General features: G+C 48.7%; 1 protein-coding gene across 8 annotated transcripts in view; it reads left to right on the top strand.

Moving 5' to 3' along the window:
• Window positions 1-304: 304 nt before the first annotated feature.
• MLLT1 (MLLT1 super elongation complex subunit) overlaps window positions 305-16,148 on the top strand; it is a 71,652-nt gene continuing 55,808 nt past the window's right edge. For 7 of the 8 annotated variants that reach the window (XM_029051699.1, XM_029051697.1, XM_029051698.1 and 4 more), the window contains exons 1-3: window positions 305-369; window positions 5,710-5,890; window positions 11,412-11,494. In XM_029051699.1, the coding sequence (XP_028907532.1) occupies window positions 358-369; window positions 5,710-5,890; window positions 11,412-11,494 (276 nt within the window). In that variant the 5' untranslated portion in view covers window positions 305-357. Of the gene's footprint in view, window positions 370-5,709; window positions 5,891-11,411; window positions 11,495-16,148 lie in introns of those variants that run through there. The other variant, XM_029051700.1, reaches the window with a different exon arrangement.

Below are 16,148 nucleotides of genomic sequence, written 5' to 3'. Positions count from 1 at the left end.
ACGTGCCTCCTCATCCCCCGAAAGGGCCCGACTAGCCCCGCCCTCACGAGCCGCTGGCCCATTGGCTGCCGGCCTCGTCCGTCCGAGCGCCGTCGGGTTCCCCCTCTGCGGCCGGAAGTCCCGCCCAAGAGGCGTCGGCCGGGGCTGCTCACTGGCCGCGGCGGCCGTCAGTCTCAGGGGCAGGCCGAGGAGGCGGCGGGTGTTTCTCTCCGCTCGCGACCGGGGTCGCGTCGGTTTCCGGTTCCGCGGGGCTGGCGGGCAGCCGGGGGTGGGGGAACGGGAGCGGGAACGGGAGCGGCGGCGGCGGCCGGGAGGAGAGCGACGCGGGGCTGGGGGGGCGGGGGGCACGCGACAGCCATGGACAATCAGGTGAGGAGGGGCGTCCGCCGAGAGGGGCCGCGGGGGGGCGGGGCCTGGCAGGTGGGGCGGGGGGCCGAGCTCCAGGTGGGGCGCGCGGGCGCGCCCCATCCGCCCGCTGGCCCGGCTCCGGCCGCGGCCGGGAACCAAGTCCCCTCTTCCCTCTTGGAAAGTTGTGTCGCCATCTCCCCCGATCTCCCCTCCGGGCTTTTTGTCTCAAGTCCCCCGAACTCGGCTGGGGGCAGGGGGCGAGCCGGGTCCCGCGGCCAGCCAGCTTGGCGAGGGCCGGGCATCACCCCGCCCGGGAGGGGCGGGGGGCATAGCGAGGCCCGCCTGGGGCGTCTCTGCCTTCGCAGCGAGGCCAGCTACCTGCCGGGAGCGTCTCAAAAGCCCCAGCTGGGCGCCGGTGGGTGGGCCGGCCTCTGTCCTTCTCCCGAAAAAGTAGCGCTCCTCTAACTGCCGGCCCTGTGGAGGAATTTCACGTTCGCATTGTTTAAGGTGCGGTGTAGCCCCGGCGAGCGCTGGGATTGGGAGGCTGCTCCTCATGGCTAATCCAGGCTCCTGCTCCCAGCGCAGCTCACCCAAATCGCTTTGTGCTTTTGAGGCGGGCCGCCGGAATCACTCTTTAAAGTCGGGACGTGGGTGTGTGGTGCGCGCACGTGTGTTTTCCTCTCCTTTAAGGATGGCCGGTTGAGGTGTCCGCAGCGCTGTCGGGGTTTCGCGGGAGAGCTGGGGTGGGGAGATGTTAGCGAGGTGCCAGAAAGATTACGTTTTCAGAGCCTTTGGGGGAGCGATCCACTGATGGCTCTCCAAAGAACTCGAACGAACGGTACGTGGCATAGCCGACCCCGAGCGCCTTGCAATGGCAGGCCTCCCTCTTTCCCTCCGCTCCGATTCATCCTTAGGGAAATTCCGTAGCCCCATTGGAGTGCAACGTGATGGACTCCCATCGCTAGCTTCAGCTGTGTGACTGTGGGCAAGTCACTTCACTTCTCTGGGCCTCAGTTACCTCATCTGTAAAGCGGGGATGAAGACAAGGAGCCCCACGGGGACGACCTGATGACCCTATATCTCCCCCAGCGCTTAGAACAGTGCTCTGCACATAGTAAGCGCTTAACAAATACCAACATTGTTTTTTATTATTATTACCGTAACGCCCCTGCCAAGGGAGAGGGCCGATTGGAAGTTCGGTCTGGTGTGGCGGTGCTGAACGATGCCGGTGTTCCCCCTCCCGCCTAGACTTTGAGCCCCATGAGGGATCGGTATTAGGTCTGACCGGTTCTCCCTGCGTCTACAGTGGCACCTAGAAGGGTGCTTGACGTAGAGTGAGCACTTAACAGATATTGGGGGGGGGGTGGCGGGGGGAAGGGGGAGCCTGAGCCACTAGGCAGGGGCTACCTAAGAATCAATAGGTGGTATTGATAGGGTGCTCCTGTCAATGGGCAGGGATTGTCTCTAACTGTTGCCGAATTGCACATTCCAAGCGCTTAGTACAGTGCTCTGCACATGGTAAGCGCGCAATAAATACTATTGAATGAATGAATGCTTACTGTGTGCAGAGCTCTGTACCGAGCGCTGGGGAGAGTAGCCAGCGCTTAGAACGGTGCTCGGCACACAGTAAGCACCTAACAAATACTGTAATGGTTATTATGACAATACAGCAGAGTGGGTAGACACATTCCCACCCCGCAGCGATCTTACGGATGCGTTATTTAGCATTTGAGAATGTCCATCTGCTGTATTTTAAGCTTTAAATGAACGGCCGCTGAGAGATTGTTCTGTCCTGGGGAGGTGCTGCCTCTACCACTGTCCCAGGTTCGTCTTTGCCTTTCCTCCACCTAGCCCATAACTTTGTTTGACTGCACTGGAGGATTCCCTTAAGGTTTTTTTTAGAGTGGCTGCATCAGATCGTATGAAATCGCTAGGAAAGCCACCCTTAATTTGCCCGTCTTTCCCTGGAACAGTTTTCAAACCGAAGTTGTTATGGATACCTTTAAGGTGGGCCCTCTTCTGTGGCTTTTCTCCTCGTTGTCCCTTCACCCCCGCCCACTGTCAGTGACCTAGGAATGTTGGACAGACAGTGGAGCGACACCCAGAGCCAGGGAAAGGGTCCCCCGAGTATGGCTCGGGCCACCGGGTATCTTTTGCAGGTCATAGATAGCTCCGGGGCTAAGCTTTGGGAATATAATGTTGGTGTTTGTTAAGCACTTACTATGTGCAGAGCACTGTTCTAAGGGCCGGGGTAGGTACAGGGTAATCAGATTGTCCCACGTGAGGCTCACAGTCTTAATCCCCATTTTACAGATGAGGGAACTGAAGCACAGAGAAGTGAAGTGACTTGCCCACAGTCACACAGCTGACAAGTGGCAGAGATGGGAATATAGCACTATAAACTTGGCAGTGGCAGGTTCTTTTCTCCTCTCGTGGTTTTGGTCTGCTTGGGAGGCATCTTTCTGTCTTCATTCATATATCAGGAAGGGAAAATGCCTCAGTCCTGCAATTATGTATTGTTATGACTGAGTGACTCCCCGGAATAGTCCCATTACTGTACCTGCATGTACAAAGTTCCGCGAGGAGAGTTTGAAAAAGTTAGGTATGGAATCACGACAAAGGATCATCGAAGCTTTCACTCAAATGCTTTGGGCCAGCCAGATCCCAGCCTGCTAACCGATTTTGCTTGCTCCCTGCAAAGGGAGGGGATTGTTTCATTGGAGGAAATTAGATGCCACCGTAAAATTCAAGACATAATTACACCAGTTGGTAATGTGTGAACTCCCAGAGGAAAATGGAGCCATTGAAAGGAATCCCCATTAGAAAACTATGGGAAATGTTTTAGGTAAACTTGTTCTTAAAGACTCGCCCTGTGGGTATTGGGTCGGGGCAGGTGGTGTTTTTCTGTTGAAGCAGTAAGGATCTAGTTATGGAAAAGCTTACTTGCCCTTATCCAGGATTAAAAAACCCATTTCTGGAAGAAATGCGGCACACCTCACCCCAGGCTTTTCTTTGGGTGGCATTTTAGCCAGATATCCAACGGCTAGGTAGACCTTTGTGAAATGAAGCTGATTACTTTTGTCCCCTGTCTGTAATATGGAGGTACGACCCATAAAAGCGGTTTCCCCCGTTGCACAGTGTAGAGGGGCCTGTTAATTCAATAATGGACTCGCACCCTGCCACCCATCCTGCCCCGAAGAGTTTTTTGGGGGTACTTTAAGTAGCACTTTGGTCAATTTTACTGTTTCTTTGCTTCCCAGTAGCATGTGGAATGAGGAAGGGTAGAGCTGTAAGGATGCCTTGGAGCTGGTCCCGAATTTGCATTTGTGTGAGATTCCTTTTATTTTTGATTGCTCTGTGGAGATGGAGCACTTATCATATTTGGAACTCAAGAAATGTTGACTGAATATAGCAAACTACAATACCTCCAGTCAGATGCTCATGCCCTTTGCGTGTGCTGCCTTTGACTCAGATTCTGCTTGCTGCCTTATTTCGGCAGGGCTCTGCCTCCTGACCCTGGTTATAATTACCCCTGAAGTATCCTGCTGACCAACCTTGATTTTTTTTTTCACTCCTTTATTGATCCCTGACCATGATGGGCATCTGAAGTCCAGCCTAGTTTGGGAAGGGAAATTGGCTCAATGTGTATCTCTTGACCTTATTTTGAAAAGATGATCCATATACATTCTAGAAAATGGATCTGAGAAGTTAATTGGAAGTGGTGGTCACCGGATTTTTAGCATGACACATCATCAGCTGACCGAAGTACTGTTTTCACCAAACAGTATTGATATCTTGAAAGAACCTACTAAACACTCTTCCCCTTTCAAGAAGCCTCAGTCGGAGTCGTTTCTGGTTTGTCCGTGTTAACGGAAGGAAGGTGAAGTGTGAATAAATGAGATTCTCAGATCATTCCAAACTTCACCCTGTTGGCTTAACCTCATTTTTGTGGGCTATGGGGCGGGAGTCCTCAGGGTCCATGTACCCCCACCACCCCCTATCCCATGAAGACAAAAACGGGCAAATCATAGACGCCGCTGCCCCCACAGCTGGCCGGTACTGACCTGTCAGGCCTTTTGCTTCGCCCGAGCAGCCAGTGACATTGCCTCTAGCTGTAAGGCGGAGCAGCAAGGCCAAGACTGAGCACTAGGTAGGTTGGATTGGTGCTCCATTGGCCAACTCGGAGAGATGCTGGAATCATACTGGGCTCAGCAACAAAGTAATTACCTACCGTGGTCTTAAAACCTTTGCATTGGGGCTTTTTTCACCCCCCTTCCCTCTTTTGACTAGTGCCTTCGCCTTTGCACTATGCGTATCATACGAAGGGCATTCCCGAAAAATGAATCTGAAATCAACTCGAGGAAATAAGGCTTTTAAAGTGGCCTTGTTCAATTTCAAGAGGAGAACAGCAGCATGCTGTTGATTGTATGATTCAAGCACACAAACTTGGCAATTTCGAGCCCCTTTGCCGAGGTGTTTTGTGCCCCCTCCCCTCAATAGGTCACATTGCCTTTCAGCCCCGCCGATTCTCAACTGAAAATAGCAATGAATCGTTATTCCTACTGCCTCTTAGGAATGGGAGAATTAAACAGTTTGGTTAAATTGCATGTTGAGGCACAACTGTTAGCACTTAATACAAAGTTTTGCCCCCTGTGGACTCTAAGAAAGGACTTGTTGATTCATTGGGTAATAGTTTGAAATAACATGGTATTATTATGAAGCATCCCTCTCCAAGGATTTCAAAGTACCCTGCAGATTTATTTTGAATCTAATCCTGTTAGCAATTTTGTAGCAAGCTTAATCCCCGTTTTAGAAGTGAGGATAGGAGAGTGGGGCTTGTGATTTTAATATGGTAATTTTGTTAATATGGTTAATTCTCAGGCCTACAGTTAATACGCTTGCAGATAGGAATCAGCAGATGAGATTATGGCTCGTAGGTATTCACCTGATGTCATTCGAAGGGTAGAAATATTTGGGGGTTCATGTTAAATAACGACCATCAGATTTGCTTAGGAAAATAAATTGCCCTTTGTTTTGTGCTTTTTCTATCATCAGTAATCAATAATTTGCATATGGAACTTAGAGCCAATATTTTAATTGCTAACCAGGATAATGAATCAGTAGGGCCTGTTGAGAGTCTACTGTGTGCAGAGCACTGTTGCTTATGGCCGAAGGAGGATCGTTCTCTTTCCCTGTGGGTGACTTTTTGGTAGGGTGAATGAGAGTGATGATGCGTTACTAGTCAAGTACCCGGAAGGCAAACTAGGAGTATTCCCTTTTGGGGTGGTAGCTGAGCTCATCTCTGCTGCTGTTGCGTTCCTGTTGTTGCCGTGTCAGTTAAATGCCTCCTTCTCCTTCTAGTGCACTGTACAGGTGAAGCTGGAGCTGGGACACCGAGCCCAACTGCGGAAGAAACCCACCACTGAGGGCTTTACTCATGACTGGATGGTGTTTGTCCGAGGTCCAGAGCAATGCGACATCCAGCACTTTGTGGAGAGGGTGGTCTTCCGTCTGCATGAGAGCTTCCCTAAACCCAAGCGTGGTGAGTTGTATGCTTCATTGGAAGGCAACCAGAGAGGCTGTAGTAGTTTCCCCCCCCCCCTCCTTTTTTCTTCTGAATGGTATTTTAAGTGCTTACGAGGTGCCAGGAACTGTAATAAGCGCTGGGGTAGATCCATGATAATCGAGTTGGACGCAGTTCCTGTCCCACATAGGGCTCACACCCTTAATCCCCATTTTACAGATGAGGAAACTGAGGGCCAATGAAGTGACTTGCCCAAGGTCACATGGCGGACAAGTGGCGGCGCTGCGATTAGAACCCAAGTTCTCTGACTCCCAGGCCTGCGCTCTATCCCCTAGGTCACATTGTTCCTCTGGCACAAAAGTGGCCTCATAGTAGTAATACTACTTCCTGAGTGCCCAGGGGGTGCAGTGCACATGTTTCCTGCCCACAGGGAGCTTACACTCTCACGGGGAAGATACATATAAAAAGATTCACAGCTGGAGTGAGCAAGACAAGTAATTGTGCAATCGAATAAACACATCTAACACATGTGTCGAATTTGGGTATAAATAGCTAAGTTCTGGAAAGTACTGGTGGGTTTGTACAGCGTGGGGTGTTGGGAAATTAAACATGCCCCCTCTGTGGTTTTTTTTTTTTCCTTTGCTTTTAAATAGTTTCCTAAAGGGCAACAGAACCCACACTCTGTGCACGGGAGATTAGGCAGGATGGAACCTCTCATCTTTTTCATTTTTTTTTCTTTTAAATTGGTGCATTTGAGCATGCCTTCTTCTCCAGGCAAAGACAAAGAGGAAATATTGACTGCACCAGCAGAGGGTTTTTGTGTGTGTGTGTGTGTGTGAAGAATTTTTAACTTCTTTGAAATTGTTAAAAGGCAAATGAGAAAAGTGTGAGTTAGGGGGATGCAAACAATGGAAAGAGATTAAAGTCATCCAAGGCTGCCAAATCCCTCCAAATTTTTTCTTTTTGTGGAAGAGCCACAGATTAGAAAAGGAATTGCGGAATAGTTATGAACTGACTGTACCTGCTTTTCCAAAACTGGCATTTCTGGGAGTGATCTGGCATCCTTGAGAGTTATTGGCTTGAGCTGAGATTCCATTCAAGTTGTTCCTGGATAATCACTGGCAAATTATAAGATGATGGTGACGACGGAGTCCCCAGTCGAGAACAGTGACGAACCTCACCTTGGCCCTGGGGCTTCAAGCCTGAGGACCAGCGCAGAGAAATTGATTATCAGGCTGGTGGCTTGCGTAGAGCCACTCACACTTTTTCGTCTCTGCCAGTCCTGCCCCCCCGAGGCATGGAAGCAGAGAAGCAGCGTGGCTTAGTGGATAGAGCCCGGGCCTGGGAGTCAGAAGGACCTGGGTTCTCATCCTGGCTCTGCTACTTGTCTGCAGTGTGACCTTGAGCAAGTCACTTCTCTTCTCTGTGCCTCATCACTTCAGATGCAAAATGGGGATTAAGGCTGTGAAACCAATGTGGGACAGGGACTGTCCAACCTAATTAGCTTGTATCTACCGCAGTGCTTAGTACGGTGTATGGCACATAGTAAGTGCTTAACAAATAGCATTAAAAAAAAAAGCCAGTAGGCAGTCAAGGGCATAGCACATGGTGACGTGCATGTGAAGACCTAGGGCCCAGATCTCTTGGTTCCCAGAGTGATGTTCTTTCCACTGGACCAACAGCAGGGTTGAATTATAAAAGAGAAAGCCACGAGATGGCTAATGTTCAATATCATGTTTAATTGAATGATTGTCGTTCAACACTAACTTGGGAAAGGGTAGGGCTTCCCCCCCGCCCCATTTTTGGCTTTGCATTCTACTGTGTAACCCTGCTCTTAGACCCCTGTGTTGAGTGACCTTACTTGGGTTGTGGCAGCCTGAACCAGTTTTTTTTTTAATAGTATTGAAGTGCTTATTATGTGCCAGGCACTGTTCTAAGCGCTGATGTAGATCCAGGCTGATTAGGTTGACTACAGTCAATCCCACATGGGGCTCACAGTATTAACCCCATTTTACAAATGAGGGAACTGAGGCACAGAGAAATGAAGTGACTTACCCAGGGTCACACAGTAGACATAATAATGGTACTTGTTAAGCACTTATTATGTACCAAGCACTGTTCTAAGCGCTGGGGTAGATATGCATTAATCAGGTTAGACACAGTCCCTATCCCACATGGGGCTCACCCAGGCGGGACGGGGCTCTTAAGGGGGGCCTGGAGATTCCTGGTCTCTGCTTTGGGAAACCTACGTCCTTGTTGATTGTTCTGTTAGTCCATTCTGGATTTTTTTTTTTTGTTTAAGAATAAATGTGAAAGGTTTGTGGCGGTCTTATTTTTAACAGCATCTAACTTTGGCCCAGCTGAGCTTTATGTGCTAATGAAGAAGGCTGAGCTTTCTTGTGCCAGCCGTGCCACCCCAACCCACATACAATTTTTTTCCTCTTATTTCCTGTAGACTGTGAGCCCGTCGTTAGGCAGGGATTGTCTCTCTCTGTTGCTGAATCGTACGTTCCTAGTGCTTAGTACCGTGATCTGCATACAGTAAGCACTCAATAAATATGACTGAACGAATGAATAATCCCCATTTTACAGATGAGGTAACTGAAGCACAGTGAGGTGACTCGCCCGAGGTCACACACACGTGGCAGAGCCGAAATTAGAATCCAGGTCCTCTAACTCTCAGGCCCGGACTCTTTCCCCCAGGCCACACTGCTTCTCAATTGTTGAACAGTTGTACTCCTCTATGGGCAGTAAAATTTCCCCAGAGATCACAGCTCAGGGAGCTAGCTTCAAACTAGAATTTCTCGAGGCTTAGAGCAGGAATCCTTTGGCTACCTCCTGTGCTGCTCTGCACATCAGTTTGCTGCCAAAATCAAAACTGCTGTGCCATTTCTTCCCCTTAAGAAGAATCAGGAAGGAGTAGAGCCACTTGAGAAGGGATCAGTGCCCCAGAACACTCATACCTCTGGCAGTTGGCCTAGACTCCCTTTGCCCAGTAGAGGCTGGCACAGGCTGGGAATCCGAGATCCAGCCTGTCGTGGTGCCATGCAGCTGGTTCCCGGGCTGCCTTTAAAGGGTGGCTGCAGCTCTCCTTCCCTTGGGGGCATGGTGGAGGTTGGGGGGAGGGGTGGTGCTGGTGAGGTTGGGGAGTAGGCCTGTGGAGGAAGAAATAATAATAGTAATAATTATAGCATTTCTTAAAGTGCTTACTATGTGCCAGGCACTGTAGTAAGCGCTGGGGTGGATAGAGTCCCTGTCCCATGTGGGGCTCACAGTCTCAGTCCCTATTTTACAGATGAGCAAACTGAGGCCCAGAGAAGTGAAGTGACTTGCCCAGGGTTGCACAGCAGGCAAGTGGTGGAGCCGGGATTAGCACTCATTGATCTTCTGACTCCCAGGCCTGTGCTCTATCTACTATGCCATGCTGCTTCTCTAATATTCATTCAGTCGTATTTACTGAGTGCTTACTATGTGCAGAGCACTATACTAAGGCCTTGGGAAAGTACAACAGTAAACAGACACATTCCCTGCCCCCAACGAGCTTACAGTCTAGGGGGGGAGCTGCTGACCTTTTGCATCCTGTCCTTTATTGACCTGTTTTACTCCTGGATGATTTATGTCTTTGTGTTCTGGTGTGGTTGCCTGGATGTGTGTTTTTAATGTACTTACTCCATCCCTTACATTTGTTACACTTAAGGGACTTGTCCTGGATTATATGAATATCATTTCCTGAGTTAAGGGCTCCAAGTTGTTTCCCATCAGGGTGGCAGGGTAGTGTCTAGTCCCCAAAGTTTCACTCTCTCCTGAGCCTGGAGAGATTGGACGAGGGAGCCTTAAAGGGAGGAAATGGCTTCAGTCCCGCCCTTCCTTGGGAGTGGAGGGTGGGCAGAGGTTCTGGACCAGGCGGCCACGCGAGGCCCGTCCAGGGCCTGCCGGGGATGGGCTGATGACCGGGGCGGGCTCCTTCCTGCTACCTGACCCCACAGCAGATAAGCGACCTCCCCCTCCCCTTGTACAGTCTTTAGAACATTGGCAAGATTATGGGAGTTTCTCCGGAGGGACAAGGTACCCAAAGACTGCCCCTTCCAGGTAGCTTTTAACTGACATTTTATAGTGGGAATGTTTTTGATAGTTGCAATTTCAACCAGTTTGATCGTCGACTAGGTTATGAGAATAGTGATTGCATCTATTTAAAATTTACTGTGTGCTAAGCACTGGGGTAGATGGAGGGTAATCAGATTGGACATAGTTCCCTGTCCCACATAGAGCTCCCAGTCTGAGAGAGAGACGACTGGTGTTTTGTCCCTATTTTGCAGACGAGGAAACTCAGGCCCGGGGGGCGGGTTGAGTGTCACACGGTAGGCAAGTGGTGAAGTAGAATCCAAGTCCCCTGACTGTCCTGTGCTGTTTGCACAGTCCCACTGACACGCCCCTCCCTCTCATATCCTCCTTTTTTGTTGGACGAATAGGTCCTCAACCACTGGCCCTATGAGCCCCCAGGTGGGGAGTTTCCTATAATTACCCTAGTGCTTAATACAATGCCACACATGTTTTAAGTGTTTAATAAATGTTACTAATAATAATAACAGCCTTATGTTTTGGCAGAGTTTGTCTTCTAGCAATATATAAGGTTCATTCTGGGAGCAGAGCAAAATTGGCAATTTAAAAAACAATAGATGGGAAAATGTCAAGCAGGCAAATCCTCCCTCGAGAGAGGTCTTTTCATTTGAAGCCCCCTCTCCAGACCCAGGCATGACTGGCAGGTCTCTCTTATTCTGAGCTCCGGTATGCCAGAGTCAGGAAGAATGCTTAGTGAGTCCTTATTAAATACCATAATTATTAAAGTAAAGCCGGACCACTGGAAAGACAGCGGGAGCTCGGCCGACCGGCAAGCACTGTTCCGTCTTTCGCTTTTTTCTTTGAGCGGCGTTTTGTCCTCATGCCTGTGCTGGGCCTGCTGTGGCCTGTAAGGCTCTGAGTTCGCCAGGGCAGAATATTTGAAGGTTTACCTGGGGCCCAAACACACTGAAGTCTTTTGAGGAGGCAGTGGGCGGAGCGTCAAGTCTCTCCTTTTACGGAGTTCCATGAGGGAACTTTGGGTTTATCCCATTTCTTCCTATCCCTCCACCTAGGCAGAATTCAGTCCTCTGGAAGCCGAATGCGTTTGCAGCATTGACTTCTTTTGTCAGAAAGGCCCCAGAAATAGAAAACCTGAGGTGATGAACTCTTACAATAAGCCATTCCCTTGTGTTTTGACTTTTTTTTTTTAACCTGATAGTTTTAGTTCATGTCCATGGCCCCGCTGCCCAAACATGGATGTTTGCTTCTCTTTCAATGCATGTATCCGTTTTTTCCTTAGGAGACTGTGGATTTACCACTGCCTAAAGAGAGCTCAACCTTTTAAAACTGTTTATCATTAACAGGTCAGAGATTCTATTCAGGCAGGGTATTGAATCCCTGTTGCTGAAAAGCACTCTGATCTCGGGTTAGGTAGCATTGTGTCTGAAAATGAACGTCTTCTGTTTCTCGCTGCTTTCAGTGTGCAAGGAACCCCCTTACAAAGTGGAGGAATCTGGCTACGCTGGCTTCATTATGCCTATTGAGGTCTACTTCAAAAATAAGGTACAGTCCTGCTCTCGCTACCATTTTGCTCACGAGATGACTGAGTCTCGCGCAACAGAACAACTCTCAAGTTACCTGACTCATGGGGCTTTTGGTGTCTCTGTTTCTGATTACTTACTTTGGAAAATCGATCTCATCTCTCGTAATCGACTCTTTTAAGAGTCAGCCGGCTTTCTGCCGGACTTCTGAGGGGGAGCATCTTGGCATGCCCGCAGAAGGTGAGGGTGGTATCGACGAGGGCGGCAGAGTGATGTAATTCACCATCGGGGCACCTTGACAGGCTGATTTAACACTTTGAATACACATTCTGCATGAATTTGGGCACAAAGGAGAGTGCTAAAATGTGTTTTAAATGCTAATGAATGATGGGAACTGGTGCACAGATATTTCTTGCAAGGCAAATTGCAATTAAATCCCAGCCAGCTGAATTTTAGGCCTACTTCTGCAGTTATGCATTTCATTAGCGACCACATGATTTGAAAGCATATATGGAAATGAGCTGAGTCCTGTAGTACCACACTGCATTGTTTAGAAAAGAGTCATGTTTCAAATGGAAAAGGCTTTTCCCGTTGACTGTCTTTGCGAAGTCCTGGGGCCGATCGTTTTACGTTTGGTTGCAAGTCCTCAGATGGCGTGGCTTTTCGGCCTAAAGAGGGTTTCTAGATTTTGGTTGGGTCTCTGGATTGTACTCCTGCAGTATAACCCTTGACACCTCGTGGCCGAAGCATCTCTCCGGACCCAGAAGGCTTTTCCTAATGATGACATTTCATATTCTGTTCTAGGTGGGCCTTTTGTAATTAGGGGGAGTTTGACCCTGTTAAAATAGAGCCTCTAATTGCCTGTTTATTGTTTATTTTATGGGGTAAACAGACTTAATCCATGATGGGTAGGCCTTTCTTCTTTCATACTATTAGTTTTAAGTAGCTTTTGCACCATATGCTTAAATATTGTCAGAAAATTCCGAGCCCTTTTGTTTTTATTGTTCAGTAAAAACCCTTTATAATGTGGAGGTTGTGGGGTCAAGAAGCTTCTCTCCCCTACCCCCCCCCCCAAAAAAAAACCACACACACTTTTTATAGGGACACCTCCATTAAATTTAAGTACGCTGTTGTGGTCATGCTGAGCATATGACACAGTCCCTGGGCTACCTGCTGTTGCCTGTCGAAAAGTGGTTTGAGTGCAGTTCAGGTGGCCTGTTGTGACCATCTCAAGTCGTCATAATGCAGCTTTGCAAAGGGGGTGTGAGGAGTGTGAACAGCATCTTGAAAAAGGACCACACAGGGGATGTGGTGAGACCATGGCGTATATGATTCCAAACAGCATAACCAGGAGCTTCCACATCTTTTTTTAAGACACTCAGGGGAAGTAATATCTTTTCTTCATTTTTGTCTGGAGATGCTGGAAACAGACACTACTGGGACTGGGGCGCTTGTGGCAAAGAGGGGCTGGGGCTGGGGACAGGCTGTGGTTTCTGCCTCACGAGCTGGAAGTGAGCAGGGGTTGGGAGTCTGGAGCCATGGAGACAGAGCTCAGGTGGTCCTGTGGGGGGTCACAATTGAGCCAGGGCAAAGGGAACTCCTTGTATTGGCCCTGGTGTCTGGGGAGGACCAGAGGTGAGGTGGGGGAGGAGGAGTTGCTTCTCGTTTGGCACCTTTTGCTTTCTCTTCCTTCCCGTTTCTTCCTCCCGCTTCGATTCCCTTGCTTCCCTCCTCCTGCTCTCTCCATTTCTTCCTCCCCTGTCCCGCCTCCAAAGCTCTGCAACCTCCAAACTCGACCCTTAAGTTTGCCTCCCTGCTCTCCCCATTAAAAAGAATAAAGGGTGTGTCAAAATGTCTCTGATTTTGCAATGCCAGAGTCGTCCATAGTGGTCCCCCACCTCCCAAAGCTTTGCTGAATTCTTAGAGCATGGTGGGCTGGGGACAGCCCGAGCCCTGGTCACCCCTTTGGTACCAGGGTTACCACCAAGGGGTCCTTGTTGCCCCCTATGCCCTGCGACTTCCCAGCATTTGGCTTCAGCTGGATTGTTCAGCCACAGACAACATCTGGGGTCCTATTTTTCCCCTCTCTAATTTTTCTAAATTAACCTGGGAGTTGGAGGAGAAGTGGGTGGCATGATTGGGTTTTGAATGAGGGAAGGGGAGGTGGATGGGAAATGTGTAGCTCTTCCTGGCTTGTGGCTCTGAGAAGACCCGCAGAGATGGAAAGGAACCAGAGGGGACCGATTGACCACTCACTCGATGGCAGTGAAGTTGGCGAGCAGAGTTATGAGAGAGTTAAGGGAGGCACAGACTGATGAAAAGCCAAGAAGAAATGCAGAGCATATGCTCTGGAGTTTGAATTTGACATCCTCTAGACTGTCAGCTCATTGTGGGCAGGGAATGTGTCCACCAACCTCTTATATTGTACTCTCCCAAGTGCTTAATGCAGTACTCTGCACACAGCACTCAGTAAATATGATTGATTTATAGCTCTTAGGAATTAAGGGCTTTTGGAGAGGAATGTTTTAGGCGGGGAGGTGGGTGAAGAGAAACCTAGAGCCTGGGTAAGTCTGAGATGTTTAGAGCTTGAAGTTCTCTCTTGGAGTGGATGGGGAAGGTGGAGCTGGGTTTGGCAAGCCTATGCATGTAGGTGGTAGAGCCAAAGGAAGAGACAGAGGTTGTCCAGAGAGTGTGGGAAGAAAGAAAAACCATATCTAGGACTAAGGCATTTGGGCATGGAAGGGATTAAGAGAAAGAACTACTAACAGATGCAGAAAGGAGAATCAAAGACTAGGGGGTACCAGAGAGAAACCTGCTCCTGACCTAAATTGGAAAGGATTTTGAGGAGGGAGGTGGTTGGTCATTGGAGTCAAAGGGCATGAAGAACTGACTGGAATAAGTCAGGAGAAGCAGCATGGCATAATGGGAAGAGCATGAACCTGGAAGTCAGAGGACCTGGGTTCTAATTCTTGCTCCACCACTTGCCTGCTTTGTGACGTTGAGCAAGTCACTTAACTTCTCTGTGCCTCAGTTTCCTCAACTATAAAATGAAGATTAAATCCCTGTTCTCCCTCCTACTTAGACTGTGAGCCCTGTGTGGGACAGGGACTGTGTCTGACCTAATTAACTTGTATTTCCCCCAGCACTTAGAACAGTGTTTGACACACAGGTGCTTAACAGATATTAAAAATAAAGATGAATAGTAGGTCCTTGAACTTGGAGAAGCAGCAGGGCCTCATGGATAAAGCATGGATCTGGGAGTCATGGCTGCCGTGTGACCTTGGGCAAGTCACTTCATGTCTCTCTGCCTCAGTTCCCTCATCTGTAAAATGGGGATTAAGACTGAGCCCCATGTGGGACACGGACTGTGTCCAACCTGATTAGCTTGTATCTGCCCCAGTGATTAGAACATTGCCTAGCACATAGTAAGCACTTAGTAAATACCATTAACAATAAACAACAAAAAACTTGGCAGTGAGGGGCTTGATGGAAAACTCTGTGACTGTTCTTTGGGTGGTGTGTTAGTGACAAAGCTGGACTGGAAAGGGGAAAAGTTGGGGGTGGGGGCGGTCTGTTGATTTAATAAAGGGAGGGTACTGGTCCGGTGATCACCTTCTAGGTTCTTGGGTGGGGAAAAGTAAGTGTGTGTAGATGGGGGAGATCAACTGGCAATGGATTTCTTAATCCTTTTGAGATTAAACTGCGTGCCCACAAAAAGTAAAGAAGATTGTTAGGCCCCAATCTCTCAAACTCTCAAACAACTCTAAATAAGGTTGATATGTTTGGGGGAAAGAAATTTGAAATAAACGTTATGAAATATCCTATACTGGGTTGTTGGACATGAAGATAAACCAGAGGTTGAGCAATCTCTAGAGCCCATGGTGCTATAGGCAGGACACCTATTATTGTTCTCTCTCATGCGGAGGAACCTATATAAAAGGCACTGTGCAGATTCAAAGAAAAGGCTCTACACTGGAAACATGTTTGAACCCCACACATCTTAGGCTGGGAGCCCCATGTGAGACAGAGACTGTCTAACCTGATGATCCCGTATGGATCCTAACACTTAGTACAGTGCTTGGCACACAGTAAGCGTTTAATACCACCATTATCATTATTCAATGATAATGAACAGTCGGTACTCAAGGGGGCTGCAAGAAATCATTCCTGTGCCTGAGAAATACCAGCCATTCACAAAACAGTCTCAAATATAAACTTTCTTCCTACAAGCCATCTGTTTCCTGCAAATCAAAGGTCATGTTTTTGTTCTGCTGTTGCATTTGTATGCCTGCATTCAGTCAAGTACAAACGTTGTCATTGAGGTGTCCCTTTAGGCCCTGATTATCACTATGTATTTTGTTTAAATTTAGCACAGCCCCAACATTCCCACTGAATTGCCACTCTCGGCCCTCCTTGTGTGCACGTCGGTTTGTATTGGGCCGAAATGTAATCAAGCGCAAACATTTCCCTTTAGGCCTTGCATTTCTGGCATGTCCCTGCAAGTCAGTGTATGTCTAAATTCCATTTGTTTCCTCGTCTACAAGTGAAAACCATGCTTTGGTTCCATATTTGCAGTGACTTTGGTGCAGCGCAGACATTTCCAGGGAAAGACATTCCCGATCAGTTCTCCTTGCTGTCCTTTGTGTAAGTCACCAGGCATTGTATTGTACTCACCC

The sequence above is a fragment of the Ornithorhynchus anatinus genome, chromosome X1 (assembly GCF_004115215.2).
Source record: "Ornithorhynchus anatinus isolate Pmale09 chromosome X1, mOrnAna1.pri.v4, whole genome shotgun sequence".
Lineage (NCBI taxonomy): Eukaryota > Metazoa > Chordata > Mammalia > Monotremata > Ornithorhynchidae > Ornithorhynchus > Ornithorhynchus anatinus.
This window is presented reverse-complemented; position numbering and strand designations above follow the sequence as displayed.